The following is a 16,035-nucleotide window of genomic DNA, read 5'->3' on the forward strand; positions in this document are numbered from 1 at the left end:
CTCGTGTTTTGATGGGAATTGCATTGAATATGTAGATTGTTTTGGGTAGTATCGACATTTTAACATTTGTTCTTCCAATCCAGGAGCATGGAATATTTTTCCATTTTTTTGTGTGTCTTCTTCAATTTCTTTCATAAGCTTTCTATAGTTTTCAGTGTATAGAATTTTCACCTCTTTGGTTAGGTTTATTCTAAGGTATTTGATGGTTTGGTGCAATTGTAAATGTGATCAATTCTTTCATTTCTCTTTCTGCTGCTTCGTTATTAGTGTGTATAGATGCAACCGATTTCTGTGCATTGATTTTTATATCATGCAGGTGTCCCTGTTTTCAAGGAAGTTTTAAAGGGGCCCCCTAGACCACAAGCAATGCTTAGCACCATTTATTAACCAGTTAGGTCCAAATAGTTAAAAATAATACTTACATTTAAAATACTGCATCCTTAAATTAGGATTACTAATTAATACTAATTGCTAATTGGGATACATGAATCTGCCACTAAGCAACTTGTCAAACTTTGGAATCAAATTGGACATTTCCACTCATTTTCTGTTCCACATGGAATTTCATGAGGTACTTGCTTTTTAATCACAGTGTCAAAAGTTCAGAAATAACAAGTAAAACCAGTGAATCACAAAAGTAGTAATTAAAAATTGTTTGCAAACTGGGAGCACTTAAACCAAAACATGGAATGAAGCTCAGGTATGTGTTGTTATTAAGTTATTTATTTCAGTAATCTCTACACTCAATGCGGGGCTCAAATGCACGACGCCGAAATCAAAAGTCGCGTGTTCTGACTGAGCAGCTGGACGCCCCTGTTATAAGCAGTTTATATAGCAAGAAAGCAGTGACTGTTTATTCTGAAGTCATTGGCTATATTAGACTTTTCTTAAATGATAGTGAACTGGTCAGTGGTTCCCTCATATCAACTTTGAGAAACAGTTTAAGTTTTGCTTATGATTTTTAGAGGTGTAGACAAGAAATGACCCAGGTCAAGTCAGTCTTGAAAAATAAGCTAAATTAAGTTTTGCTTATAGGACTAAACTGGTTTTGCCTGTTCAGGGAATTTTCAAGGCTGGTCCCTATTTGCTTTAACAACAGCAGCCTCTGGAAACCCAGCTTCACAAGCACGTACTATAACCCTCTGACAGTCTGACCTTGACACTGAACATCCTCAAGCTAGCAGCTCTGGGGGTTTGTGAGTGGTGGTGAGCAGTGCTGGCTCCCTTGAGAATTTACGATGCCCCACAATGCCCTGCGGGTGACGGCAGTGCCCAGGGCATCTCAGCTCAGTTTGGGGCCTGTGGGTGTATAGTTACTTAATTCTGTCTCAAAACCATCTACAGGAAAATACTCAATTGACTAGTCAATCTTAATCCTCTTTTAGAGGCTTTTTATTAAATGTCAAATCTTTATTGACATCAATTCACATTTCTCTGGACTAACTCCATGAGACTTGACTATTTAAGAGAATATTGTCAACAATATTACAGAATTTACAGAATTTTCCTGGGGCATTTCTGTTAGCAGATCGCACTGAATCCCTAAAGTGAAATCCTTCAGGGCAGTGATTCTAAGGCACTATTCTTGATGGAAATGTGTTAGGTTTAGGTTTGTTTGGGTGGAAGAGGGGTTAAAAACCACTGGTCTACGGGTGCCTGGGTGGCTCAGTCGGTTAAGCGTCTGGCTCCAGCTCAGGTCATGATCTCACTGTTTGTGGGTTTTAGCCCCAGGTAGGGCTCTGTGCTGAAAGCTAGCTCAGAGCCTGGAGCCTGTTTCTGAATTTCCCTCTCTCTCTCTGACCCTCCCCTGCTTGTGCTGTCTCTTAAAAATAAATAAAAAACAAAAAACAAAACTAAAACCACTGGTCTGGGGCACCTGGGTGGCTTAGTCAGTTAAGTGTCCAACTCTTGATTTTGACTCAGGTCATGACTCCCAGTTTGTGAGTTTGGGCTTTGCACTGACAGCACAGATTGGGATTCTCTCTCCCCGCTCTCTGCCCCTCCCCAACTCACTCTAGCTAGCTCTCTCTGTCTCTCTCTTATAATACATAAAAAAACCCCAACACTGGTCTAATGGGCTATGTATGTTAAAAATAAAAACACCTTTGGATATCCCTACTAGTTTTCCTTGGTTAACTAAGGACCTTTGAAAGTATCATGAAGAGAAATTAGTATGGTATTCGTTGGTACTCAGCCCATCGATAAGTGTCTGAGATAGTTCACTATTCCAGACACTTGTCTGATCTATGAAGTATTTAAAGTAATTGACGCCCCCCCCAAAAACACCCCCCCCAATAAAGTAATTGATGCAACACTATGACATTCAATATAATACAGATGTTAGGTCTTCCATTCAATAAATTAGCAATTGAATACACTCCTGTACCCATTATGCAACTCATGTTATAGAGCATTTCCCTCACTCCCGATTGTCTATTTTCATTCTTCCATCATTTGTTAGGTCTGTTCTTACATTGAGTCATTATGCATTCTTTTCTAAATTCTTTCATTTAATGATGTTTTTGAGATTATATTATATATTTATAATATGTATTATAACTTATAATATATATTACATATTTAATGTATATATATTTATATACATTAGCCCATTTCTAATGCTGAGTAGTTTTCCATTTTATGAATATACCAGTTGCACCTTCGATTTTGGGCTAACAGTTATACTTATGTATACTCAGATTTTTGTGAACATATTTTTTTCTTTTTTATGTTTATTTTTGACAGAGTGGGAGCCAGTGAAGGGCAGAGGGAGGGAGAAACAGAATCCAAAGCAGGCTCCAGGCTCTGAGCAGTCAGCACAGAGCCCAATGCAGGGCTCAAACCCATGAACTGTGTGATCATGATCTGAGCCAAAATCGGATGCTCAACCGATTGTGCCGGCCCGGTGCCCTGACATATTTCTTCCTGCGTAAATGCTCAGGAATGGTTTTGCTCAACTGTATGGCAAATGAATGTTTAACTTTATTAAGGAACTGATGAACAGTTCTCCAAAGTGGTTGTTCCATTTTATACTCCCAGCAGCATCATAGGAGTGTCCAGTGGCTTCACATTCTTAGTATTTGTGGTACTGGTTTTCTTTCAGTCACTCTAGTGCATGTGAACTGGTATTATCATGGTGGCTTTAATTTGTACTTCCCAGAGGACCTAAGATGTTGCATAAATTTTGAGTTTTGATTAAGTCCAACTTGTCCTTTTTTTTTTTCTTCTCATATTGTGTCCAACCAAAGAAATCTCAAAGGTACTTTTTTTTCCCTACATGCTTTTGTGTCTGGGTTCTACATTTAAATCCATGATTGTGTGTGTGTGTGTGTGTGTGTGTGTGTGTGTGTGTGTGAGAGTAGAAAATAAGGGTCAAGGTTTTTTTATTTCATACATTCAGTGCCACCGATACTGTTCTACTTTCTCTTTCCCACTGAATTAACTTGTCTATGTGTGCGTCTGTTTCTGGACTCTTGATATTCTCATTTTAAAACCACAGATTAAACTTCACATGTTTTTTTGAATAGTTTATTTTAGTGATCTCTACACCCAGTATGGGGCTCGAACTCACAACCCACCAGAGTTCAAGAGGCACATCTCTTTCCACTGAGCTGGCCAGATGCCCCCTTTAAGTTTTGACATCAGATTAGCATGTCTTCCAACTTAATACTGTTTGGCTCTTTTAAGGTCTTCTCACTCCTACATAATTTTTAATATATTAACAAACCAGTCTTTTTAAAAAGTCTAATGGAATTTTAATAGGGATTGCTAACTATAAATAGTCCTCTTAACCAAAAATCATTTTCCAATTCACGAACATGCTGTCTCTTAAGTCTTCAGGTTTTCATCTTCGCAGCGAAGTTTTGCTCTTCAGGGCAGAGGTCTCACGATCTTTCTATAAATTTGTTCCTAGGTATTTGATATTTGTTTTGCTGCTACTAGAATGTTAGTTTTTAATTAAGTTTCTAATCAGATCACCAGCATGCCCTGGGCTTTTTTTTTTTTTTAAGAGTGTGCTAAATTCAACTATTAGTTCCAGCTGGTTCTCTTTTTTTGCAGAGTACATGATTTTCTATGTAAATAGCCATGTCATTTGTGAATGGCTAGTCTAGTAAGGTTTTGTGTTCTCCTCTTTAGGACTTTTTCTTGACTGATTGTATGGCTCTGACCTACGAACAACGTTGACTAGGAACGGGGGGGAGCAGATGTCCTTGTTTTGCTTAGTGCTTCACCATGAAGGATGGTATTAAGTGTAGATGTGCTTTTGCAGATGCTCTTCATGAAGACTGAGGAATTTTTACTCCTGGGTTTGTACTGTGAGAGGCTGCTGAATTTTGTCCAGGGCATTTTCCATAGCATAGAAAAGATCACATAGTTTTCGTCTGTTCATAAGTAAATCATTGATTGACTTTTTTTTTTTTTTCTTTGAGAGAAAGGGATAGCACGAGGAGGGTAGGGTCAGAGAGAGAGGGAGACACAGAAGCCAAAGCAGGTTCCAGGCTCTGAGCAGTCAGCACGGAGCACAGAGCCTGACGCGGGCGGGGGGGGGGGGGGGGGGGGGGGGGGGGGGGGGGGGGGGGGGGGGGGGGGGGGGGGGGGGGGGGGGGGGGATCAGGGTCATGACCTGAGCTGAAGTGGATGCTTAACCGACTAAGCCACCCAGGCGCCCCTGATAGACTGTCTAATGTAAAAAAACAAAAAACAAAACAAAACAAAAAAAACCCACCTTGCTCTCCTGGAATAAAACCTACTTGGTCAAGATGTATTATCAACCTTTTTATACACTGTGCTAGGTTCAATTTGCTAATGTTTGAAGGACCTTTATTCTTGTGTTCATGAGGGATATTGGTCTGTTATTATAGCTTTTTCAGGTTTTGATTCCTATATGGTATTTCTTGGGAGTCCTCTACATGAATATTTTGTCACAGGCCTAAGAAATTCAAAAATCAAGTTTTTTACAGAATACGAAAGAGGACTTAAAAAAATTTCCTTATGTGAACAAAAGGCTGAAAAAGTCCAGGGAGAGAATTGAGATGTGAGATGAATTACTAACAGAAAAAAATCTTCACTGGGGATTAAGGAAATTTCACAAATGTTTTTGAATATCCTCCATTATAGTATATGACGGATAAAAATTTTGAGGTTCTAACTCTAAGGAAATTTAGTTAAATCATTGGGAGTTTAAGTCAATTTGTAGTTTTGAAAGCAGTTCTAATATTTTCCATTCTATGAAAAGAAAAATCTCTGACCAAGTTAAAAATGTAAAGGAAAATGTCCAACACATCTTTAAAAATGCAGGGGTACCTGGGTTGGCAGAGTTGGTTAAGTGTCAACTCTTGATCTTGGCTCGAGGCATGATCTCAGCTCATGAATTCGAGCCCCATATATGGGGTTCTGCGTTGATGGTGGGGAGCCTGCTTGGGATTGTCTCTCCCCTCTGCCCCTCCCTTGCTTGTGCGCTCTCTCTCAAAATAAAGCACAAAAGTCAGAGGGAAATATCCAAATGTACACTTTAATAAAATTAAAACTTCATATGCAATAAAGATCTGCCATTTATGTTAACACACATATCATTTCAGACCTTTTCGCTACTTAATATAACATTAAAATGAAAAGTTACCTCTGGGACAGTAACTGCAGGAATGCTAAATGCCTTCTCCAACAGATTCTATTATCTAATTTGTGTAACTAAAAGAGCATTTTAACTGTTACAGAAATAACACATCAATCTTAAGAGAGCTTCAGGGACACCTGGGTGGCTCAGTTGGTTAAGCATCTGACTCTTGATTTTGGCTCAGGCCATGATCTCATGGTTTAGTGAGTTTGATCCCCACTTCAGGCTGTGTGTGTGGACTGTGCGAAGCCTGCTTAGGATTCTCTCTGCACCCCTTTCCTGCTCTCTCAAAATAAACAAGCTAACTTAAAAATACACAGCTTCAAAACTAGAGGTGATAATGCCAGAAGCCACATGCTCAAATCCTACAATACAGTATTTTTTTCCCTTGTCTTCTTTGGGGCAATAATTAACAAAAAATATATATATATATTTTCAGGGTTGCCCTGGAGTTACTTCAATGGATTTAAGAAAAAATTATTCATATGCTCCCATTTTTGAGAAATACTGTTTTTTTTTAATAAATCTTTATTTTTTTAATGTTTTTTTATTTATGAGAGACAGAGAGAGGGAGATACAGAATCCGAAGCAGGCTCCAGGCTCTGAGCTAGCTGTCAGCACAGAGCCTGACGTGGGGCTCGAGCCCATGAAACATGAGATCATGACCTGAGCTGGACGCTTAACCAACTGAGCCACCCAGGTGCCCCTTCAGTTTCTTTTCAATTACACAAATATTTCATAGAAAAGTTCATTACATGTTCTGAATATTTAAAATACTTGGATCCTGTCGAAGCCTATCACCAATGACAAAAACCCTAACGAAAGAGAAGTACCTAAACAAGTAACTAAACAAGTAACGCCTTAGCCCACTAAAAACCTCATTACAAGAATAAATGACAATAAGGAAAACAGTAACATAGGACAGACAAAACATCAGTATCTTTATAACAAAGTTCTTATAAAGCCATTAACATGAATGGATTTCAAAAAGAATTACAAATGGTCAAAAAAGCACTTTTTCTCTAACAGCTCAAAGAGTAATTAACATTTTTTACATCTACTAAATTTGTACTGATTTAACAAAATAATACCTATGGCTGGTGGGGTTTCACTGGCCTGTTACACTTGTTTTGGCACAATACACTGGTAAGGATTTCTGAAGGACAATTTGACAATCAAGCGTTCTAAAAACCTTAAAATGCCTTAATCAGCAGCAACTAATTCATTCCGAATAAGACTTCCATTTTATGTGGGAATAGAGACAGGATAAAGAGACCTAACTCATGTTGCTGTGGTCAGTTCAGAAGACTCCCCGAAGCCCAGGCAGCAAAGTTTCCCCCACTCCTCTCTCACAAGGGAGAAGTCCAAAGAACCAAAGGGAAGGATGTTACACTTTTACTGCTCCCCCGTGCTCAGTCCCGGCAAACCCCACAGAGCGGCAGCCGTCTGGACACCAGAAGGTAAGACCAGGGGAAGGAACGGAGGGAGGGAGCTCTGCTGTCCCACTGCCCCGAGCAAAGGAGCCGAGAGGGGTTAACACCTCACGTTAGCACTTCCCATAGTTTGCTCAAACTTCTTTGATCACTGACTTAAGATGGTCTAGGTGATGTTCTTCTATAAAGGATTCTGCTTGATTCAAAGCTTTTATTTTCACCAGAATAAGAATTATTTCTTTGACTTCATCCCTGGAAAACAAAAAAAAGAAATGAAGTGTACTGAGAGCACAGAGAATCAGTCATTAGTTGTTAATCTGAAACAAACTTTAAGCCAATACCTAAAATAGCCTAAAATAGTCCAGATTTTACCCTTTCCCATATAAGCATTCAAATACAGACTCTTATTTGATGTGTATGCTAGCAAATTTTAATGTGAATGACTGTACAAAGTTAAATCTGTCATAAGCAAGTGGAGGTGTGGTGTGGGGGCTATCTATGAGCTTGAATGGGCTATTATGGTGGGAGTCTCAATGGAAATATTTACCTGCAGAAATGCTACAAATATGTTGTTTAAAAATTTTTTTTAGTTTTATTTTGGAGAAATGCTTTATCAGAACACAACTGCATGTAAGCCCCTAAAATCTAGTGCTGTGAATGAGAAATCCATAAAAACGTATCTAACTACTGCTGGGTAAACATCAGGCTGCAGACATGTACTTAATTGGTGAGGTTGTAAAATGGACAGGAAAATTAAAAACACATTGAAACCATGCCATAAGAGCCTTTTGACTTAGTTTCCCAAATACCCCTGTGCAATAGTTTTCTGGAAATGCATGTTTTGGAAGAGATTTGCATTTTAAAATATGGACTACTGGGGCACCTGGGTGGCTCAGTCGGTTAAGCGTCTGACTCTTGATTTTGGTTCAGGTCGTGATCCCAGGAACTGTGAGATCGAGCCCTGTGTTGAACTCTGTGCTGACAGCACACAGCCGGACTGGGACTCTCCCCTACTCAAAATAAATATACATAAATGTCAAAAAAAAATATGAGCTGGGGTGTCTGGGTGGCTCAGTCGGTTAAGTGACTTCAGCTCAGGTCATGATCTCACATCTGAGTTCGAGCCCTGCATCAGGCTCTGTGCTGACAGCTCAGAGCCTGGAGCCTGCATCAGATTCTGTGTCTCCTGCTCTCTCTCAAAACTAAATGAACATTAAAAAAAAAAAAAAAAGTATGAGCTATTATGTGTGAGGTGTGAGTATATAAAATAGTGATTCCAAAGGTTGCACATACAATTCTATAGTGGTAGTCTCTAAGGACTTACTTAAAACCAAAATCTTTAAGTCAATAAATAGTATTTCTATATCAAATGTGGGGTTCGAACTTGCAACCCTGAGATAAAGGGTTGCATGCTCCAGCTCAGTCAGCCAGGTGCCCCTCCACAGAGATTTTCCAAAACTAGAGTAAAAGTACAACTTTTCTTAAAAACTGCTGAGTGTAAAAAAGAATCGATTACGCTTATGGAAATGCAAACATGCACCATTACCTGAATTCACTTGTAGGTAATTTGCGCGCAGACCGCAACAAGACCCGGATGAAGTTTTCTAGCCGGGGAAGGGATGTTCTCAGGGCAGGGCTGTGGAACCATCTTCCTGGTAAATATGCTGCTATCTGTTAATTCAAATACATAGTGAGTGCTTAGTGACAACAGCTATCTCAGGCCTTTCGCTAACGTCAATCATCTCATTTAACCCTCACGGTGTGCGTGCGCAGGCTGTGTACGCTCCGATTTTACGGCTTACGGGTGAATACATTTTGAGAAGTTTTCACCGTCAAGGGTTGTACTTTTTAAAAAACATATATCTTAATACCAATAGCTAAAAATAGACTATTCTTTATGACTAATCTATAGTGGTATTTGTAATACATTCTATACTCTGTATTCCTGAGCCATTAAATCTGTCAAACACATTTACAACTAAGCACCAGAAATGTCTGGACATCAAACACTTTTAAGTCAACATAAATATAAATTATATAACTTTTATTTCATACTAAAAGACTGGGTAAGCTAGCCTATGATAAACAAATTACAGTTAATGAATCAAGGTGACTGTAAGATAACAGAATAAAGGAGTTGTGGTTTTGCTTTAAACGGTCATGCAGCATAGAGTCAATTACATTCAATTTTTCTTTTTGGGGGACACCACCACTTCACTTTACCATTATGCTATAGGTAATACATGATTTGGGGGAAAGTTTGGTAAAAACAAATATGTTTAAATAAAAAAAGAAAATTTCCTCAGAGCAGAAGGAAGACTAAAAGGAAAAGAGAATGAGAGAAAGGTAAAACCTGGTATCATATTATACAAAGAAATTCTTCGACAAACAGGTTTTGCTGTAGTTAAGATCAAGATCAGTACTTACACAAAAGTAAAGTTGGGGGAATAATCCAGCATATACACATTATAAGATAAGATCTGTTAAACGGAAGTTCTGGAATGTGTGCTGCTCAAAACACAGTTGAGTAAAAAGATTTATCCTATTCTTTAATCACCTTTTTCAATCATCCAGAAAAAAAAAAAATGCAGACACATGGGCTGCCTAGGGGCAAAAATACTTACCTCTTTTTCAAGGTTTAAAAACCAGCCTTTCCTGGACTGAAATGTAAAGTGTTTCGCACACGCTTTTCACTTGTTTGTATCACCAATCTCAGTGAGACTTCCACACAACTACCTTGCTTTTCCATAACTGATCCCAGGACTTAAGGCCACACTGTCTTGGCATGGTTTCCTAGCCACAAGCTGTGGAGAGAATGTCATGTGTCGTCTTCTCTACTTCTGATAGTAGACTCTTAGGGGTCAAAGGGGACTAAACTGAACCTGGAATATAGAGCATGGGCAATGAATTCAATTTTGGGGGGATAATGTAGTTTAAAACTACATGATATAGAAACCATAGGCCAAGAAATCATAGTGGGGTAGGAATCGCTATCTAACGTTTTATGTTGTTTTAAAATTTATATTTTAAACATTTTTCCATAATCCGAAATTCTTAAAAATGACTTATCTGATGAACAATGTTTTTGGATATCTAAGTTGTTTCTATTATATAAATAATGCTACAATATTCTTTGTACTTAAATTCTGAGAGAAACAACTCCTTACAACAGCAAACCCAAGACTTCACTGTGGTTTCAAGTCATCCCAGGAATGCCACTTCTTAACAGTCAATCCTGAAATTTCTAGATAGGTCCTGGTGCGGTTGTGACTCTCCTCCTCTGAACAGGACAAACTCCTGGCCTGAAACAATCCTTTTCTTTTGCTAACAGCTGTTTAGCTCAACCCTCTTTCTTACGAAAATCTTCCATTTTGTACAACTCCTGAGAGTGTCTCTCTGCTTGCGAGGAGGAATGCTGCCCAATTCATTAGATCTCAAATCTGCTCCACTGAATTTTCTGTTTTAACAGATTTGCATGTGCGTCTCAGATTTTTAACTTAGGATAAATTCCTTGAAGTAAAATTCCTAAGTCAAAAGTAAGAACTTTACAGGTTTTGTAGCCACCATGCCAGAACTCTCTAGAGTTCTCCCCTTGGAACAGACTGCTTCTCAGAACCTCTGCACCATTTCCCTCGTGCTTCTGACAATACAAGGAATTAGGAAATAGCAAAACCAAACCAAAACAAAACCTGGCCAGCATAACAGGTAAAATAAAATCCTTAATGTATTATTTTGCATTTCTGATTATTAGTGTTCTTAATTCCTAAACACATAGAAAAGGTTATCACAAAGTATTTAAAAATTTTTTTTTAAACATTTATTTATTTTTGAGAGACAGCATGAGCAGGGGAAGACAGAGAGAGAGATGGAGACACAGAATCTGAAGCAGGCTCCAGGCTCTGAGCTGTCAGTCCACAGCCGACATGGGGCTTGAACTCACGAACTGCGAGACCATGACCTGAGCTGAAGTCTGATGCTTGACAAACTGAGCCACCCAGGTGCCTCTGGAAAGTAGTTGTAACAGGAAATTTACCAAAAAAAGAATATATACATGTCTTTTGGCCATTTTTAATTGGAGTATCTGAATTATTTACTAATTTTAAAGAGCTTTTTAAAAATGTGTATATTAATCCTTGTTATGGCTTGTACCTTTTATTTTTTCAACTCCCTTTCTTTTAAACTTTTTACTGTAGAAAATTTCAAACAAGAGAAGGAATAAGTATGGTAACCCCAATGAACCTATCCTCCAGTTTTAACAATGATCAAATAATCCTGATACTTTTTAAATGCTTTTTGATTCACTGAAGTTTTATACTTCCATCAAATCACTTACCCTTTTCTGATCATTTCTTAAGTTCAAAAGGACTCTTAGCATCAGATAGATTTATCTTCTTGGTACAGCATTTTATAGTTTCATTTTTATACTTTATTTCATCTGAAATTTATATTGGTATTTACTGAGAAGTGAAGATTTAATATTGGTTTCGTAAACCAATTGGTTTACCATTATTTACTAAGTTTTCTTCTCCCTGCTGGTGATCATTCAAACCAGTATATGAGGGGTTGTTGCTTTTGGGTTTCTTTCTTTAAAAATTTTTTTAACGTTTATTTATTATTGATAGACAGCATGAGCATGGGAGAGGAACAGAGACACAGAATCTGAAGCAGGCTCCAGGCTCTGAGCTGTCAGCATAGAGCCCAATGCAGGGCTCGAACTCACAAAATGCAAGATAATGACTTGAGCTGAAGTCAGATGCTTAACTGACTGAGTCACCTAGCGCCCTTGCTTTTGGGTTTCTAGTCCATTTAATTGATCTGTTTTTATGTGAGTACCATGATTTTAATTATTCTGTACAAAACAGATTTTAAACTTTAAAAGTGAAAAGTAATCTCTATACCTGAAGTGGGACTTGAACTCATGACCCTGAGAACAAGAGTCACATGCTCTACTAACAGAGCCAGCTGGGTGCCTCACAGATTTAAAAACTGAATTTTAGGGGTGCCTGGATGGTTCAGTTGGCTAAGCATCCAACTTCAGCTCAGGTCATGATCTCAGAGTTCGTGGGTTTGAGCCCCACATCAGGCTCTGTGCTGACAGCTCAGAGACTGGAGCCTGCTCCGGATTCTGTGTCTTCTGCTGTTTCTCTGCCCCTTCCCTGATCACACTGTCTCTCTCAAAAATAAATAAAATGTTAAATTTAAAAAAACACACTGAACTTTAAAAATGATGAAATTAGAATCCATTCCTACCCACTTACCTGGCTGCACTTGTTAACAACATCCAGCCCAGGAGGGGCAGTAAGAAGAGCTATCATAAGGTAGCGATTTAGCAGCTTCCCAAGTCCTAGTTCTTGCAAGGTGTCATCTGGGAGGAGTCCATTCCAAAGAAGAATATTGCGGAAAAGCTAAAATACAGTATCAAGTGAGTATATGTAGTTGTTTCTCTAAAGGAAAACTGTAATATTCTCCAACAGACATAAAACATTGGTTAAACTCTTTTAAAGTCTCCTTATTAGCACTGATAGAAGTGTTAATTTTATTTATTTTTTAAAGTTTATTTATTTTGAGAGTAAGTGTGCATGAACAAGCAAGCAGGGGAGGGGCGGAGAGTGAGGGAGAGAAAAAAATCCCAAGCAGGCTCCATGTTGTCCATGCAGAACCCAACATGGGCCTCGATATCAGGAACTGTGAGATAATGATCTAAGCCAAAATCAAGAGTTGGATGCTTAACTGATTCAGGCACCACAGAAGTGTCAGGTTTAGAAACAGTAGAAGACATATTTTAACAAATACCTAATTCTTTCCAAACTCTACATATCTGCTCATCCTATCTCAATTTTTAGAACTATCACCCAAAATTCATGTCAAATAAGTTCACCGGAGCCTTTCCTGATCAAACCGTTTACACTTCTAGAGCCTGGGGCCATGGAGAAGACCACAGGACCCAAGGATTCATAAAGGACTGCTGTTAAGCCAGTGCTACTGAGGCACCTGGGTGGCTCAGTTGGTTACATGTGTAAAATTCTTGGTTTTGGCTCAGGTTATGACCTCACATTTCGTGAGTTCAAGCATCACATGAGATTCTTTGGCACAGTGCTCTCTGCTGATAGCACAGAACCTGCTTTGGATCCTCTGTCTCCCCCAACAATCTCTCAAAAAAAAAAAAAAAAAGACTGAGTGTTATATGGAATCCAATTTGAAAATAAACCATTAAAAAAAAAAAAGGAACTCATTAAAAAAACCAAAAAAAGGGCCAGTGCTACCTGTTACCAGTGTATGATCCTGGTATACCATCAAACCTGACAACCTCATTGCTCTGACATATAAAATTAATAATCTAAGTTTGGAGAGAAATTGGGTAAAACACTCATAATAAATTCTAATAAAATTAATACTAGTTGCCTTTCTTCCTCCAAATCCAAATCTTGCAGTGAATTTTATAGTGTTTTCCATTTTCTTTCCAGTGGTATATTTACTGCAATGCCTTTCTATACTTTGTGGCATTGTTGATGTTGCTCCCTCTTCTTGGAAAGTCTTTTACCTGAGTCAACCACATGATAAATATGGATTCCCCCTACTAAAAATTTTTAAATGTTTTATTTATTTTTGAGACAGAGACAGACAGCATGAGCAGGGGAGGGTCAGAGAGAGGGAGACACAGACTCCAAAGACAGGCTCCAGGCTCTGACCTAGCTGTCAGCACAGAGCTTGACGTGGGACCCGAACCCACAGACTGCGAGATCATGACCTGAGCCGAAGCTGGATGCTTAACCGACTGACCCACCCCGGTGCCCCAGATTCACCCTATTAAAAACTAGACTTGCTGAGGTCACTTACAACCTTCCAATTGTTGAATCCAGTAAACACTTTCAGTCTTTCACCTAATTTCTTTCACCTAATTTCTTTCATTTAATACCTTGGCTTCATTCTTAAAAACGGTTTGCTTAGTTTCCATGATGCCACCCTCTTGTGACCATTCTGAGCTTCACAATAAATTCTAAGGCTTCTTTGAAGACTTCATTTCTCTGCCTGCCCCTTATGTCAGTGTTCCCCAACATTCTGTCCAGAACCTCCTTCTCAGTGTTTCACCTCATCTCCTCAGAGGCTGTCATTTCTGACCATGGCTCCAAACACTGCCTAGATGTGGCTGACTCCCAAATTTCCAGCTTAGATCTGTCCCCTGCAATTCAGATTCCTGTATCTATTCCTCTATTTGATCCACAGGTATCTTCCATTCACCAAATCTGAAACAGACCTTTCTCTACCTCTCCTTCAAACCTATTCTTACTGTTATCTCCTTCAAGGCCCTCAAAGAATGTCATTATAAGTTACCAAGCTGCCAAAATCAGAAACCTGGCTAGCACCCTACATAGTCTTTGTATGTAATTAGTCATTAAATCCTTTCAGTGCTTCATCCTAAATATCTTCTGAACCCAACTTCTTACATCCCTCCCTATTACCACTAACTTAGCGATGATTTCATCCTCTGAGTTTTCTAAATGTCTATTTATTTTGAGAGAGCAAGCATCCGCATAAGCAGGGGAGGGGCAGAGTAAGAAAATCCCAAGCAGGCTCTGCTGTCAGTGCAGAGCCTGAAGCGGGGCTTGAACCCACAAACTGTGAGATCATGATGTGAGCTGAATTCAAGAGTCAGATGCTTAACCTACCAAGCCACCCAGGGGCTCGATTCCTTTATCTTTGAGACTGGGAGTTGGCCAACGAGGGCTTGCGGGTTGAATCTAGCTTGCTGCCTGGTTTTGTAGAGCAGGTAAACTAAGAATGGTTTTTAGGTTTTGAAATGATTTTAAAAAAGGGTATTTTGTAATATGTGAGGATTATGATGTTGAAATTTCAGTGTCTAGAAATAAAGTTTTACTGAAATACAGTCATGCCCATTCGTTTACAGGTTGCTTATAACTCTTTTTGCACTACAAAGGCAGAGTTGAATGGTTCAACAGAGACTATATGGCAGTCAAAGCCTTAAATATTTACTATCTGGTCATTTACAGAAGTTTGATGATCTCTGCTCTACAGCACACTGGATTTAATGTAAAAGAGTTTTATTTTTGTAGTTTTTTGCTTACCTTTACACTCGACCAGAACTGTCTTTCTTGGAACTTTGAATGTGATGATGTTTTGTCTTCTACAATGCTAATTTGAAACAGAGAAAGAACAAAAGGCAAACTGTTAATCTTTCAGAACCAGAGTTCAAAAAAAATCTTTTTTTTTAAACCAAACTAAGTCCTTACACATTAACAGAATGTAAATGGAATACTCTGATGACATCAAAATTACACTTACAAGTATACTTTGATCCAACAACCCTATTTCTGAGAACGCCTTCTATAGCTATACAGAATGGTAGGTCTATCAAATTATTCACAGCATTGTTGCTAATTGTTTATCACTCACATGCCCAACAGTTACATTATATGAAGGCGCATTATGCAGCCTAAAGAATGAAGAAACTACTCTTGAGGTCATTTCATGTCATCACAAAGATGTAGTAAGTCAAAAAAGTAAGGTACAAGACAATGGTTAGAACTGTACTCCTTTCCTACAGAAAAGGGGCAGGGAGATAAAGACTCTACCCAAACTATTAGAACTGATAAGTGAATTCAGTAGTCACAAGATACAAAATTAACATAACAGAAATTTGTTGCATTTCTGCAATAATGAAGTAGCAGAAACAAATTAAGAAAACGGTCCTGTTTATAACTGTATCAAAAAGAATAAAATATCTAGGAACAAACTTAATCAAGGAGGTGAAAGACCTATACTCTGCAAACCATAAACTATAGATGAAAGAAACTGAAGACAACAAAAACACATGGAAAGTTAATTTCATGCTTGTGGACTGGACGTTCCAATACTGTTAAAATGTCTGTACTACCCAAAGCATTCTATATAGATTTAATAAAATCCCTATCAAAATACCAATGGCATTTTTCACAGAACTAGAATAATACTAAAATTTGTATGGAACCA

The 16,035-nt window shown here is 38.5% G+C and overlaps 1 protein-coding gene across 3 annotated transcripts in view; it reads right to left on the reverse strand.

Moving 5' to 3' along the window:
- Positions 1–6,265: 6,265 nt before the first annotated feature.
- Positions 6,266–16,035, reverse strand: part of GCFC2 (GC-rich sequence DNA-binding factor 2) — a 44,243-nt gene continuing 34,473 nt past the window's right edge. The window contains exons 14-17 of one of the 3 annotated variants that reach the window (XM_029937684.1): positions 15,132–15,198; positions 12,306–12,452; positions 8,594–8,718; positions 6,266–7,299 (exon numbers count right to left, since the gene is read on the reverse strand). In XM_029937684.1, the coding sequence (XP_029793544.1) occupies positions 7,182–7,299; positions 8,594–8,718; positions 12,306–12,452; positions 15,132–15,198 (457 nt within the window). In that variant the 3' untranslated portion in view covers positions 6,266–7,181. Of the gene's footprint in view, positions 7,300–8,593; positions 8,719–9,651; positions 9,930–12,305; positions 12,453–15,131; positions 15,199–16,035 lie in introns of those variants that run through there. The other 2 variants (XM_029937685.1, XR_003907913.1) reach the window with 2 other exon arrangements.

This window comes from Suricata suricatta, chromosome 4 (genome assembly GCF_006229205.1).
Source record: "Suricata suricatta isolate VVHF042 chromosome 4, meerkat_22Aug2017_6uvM2_HiC, whole genome shotgun sequence".
NCBI classification, from domain to species: Eukaryota; Metazoa; Chordata; class Mammalia; order Carnivora; family Herpestidae; genus Suricata; species Suricata suricatta.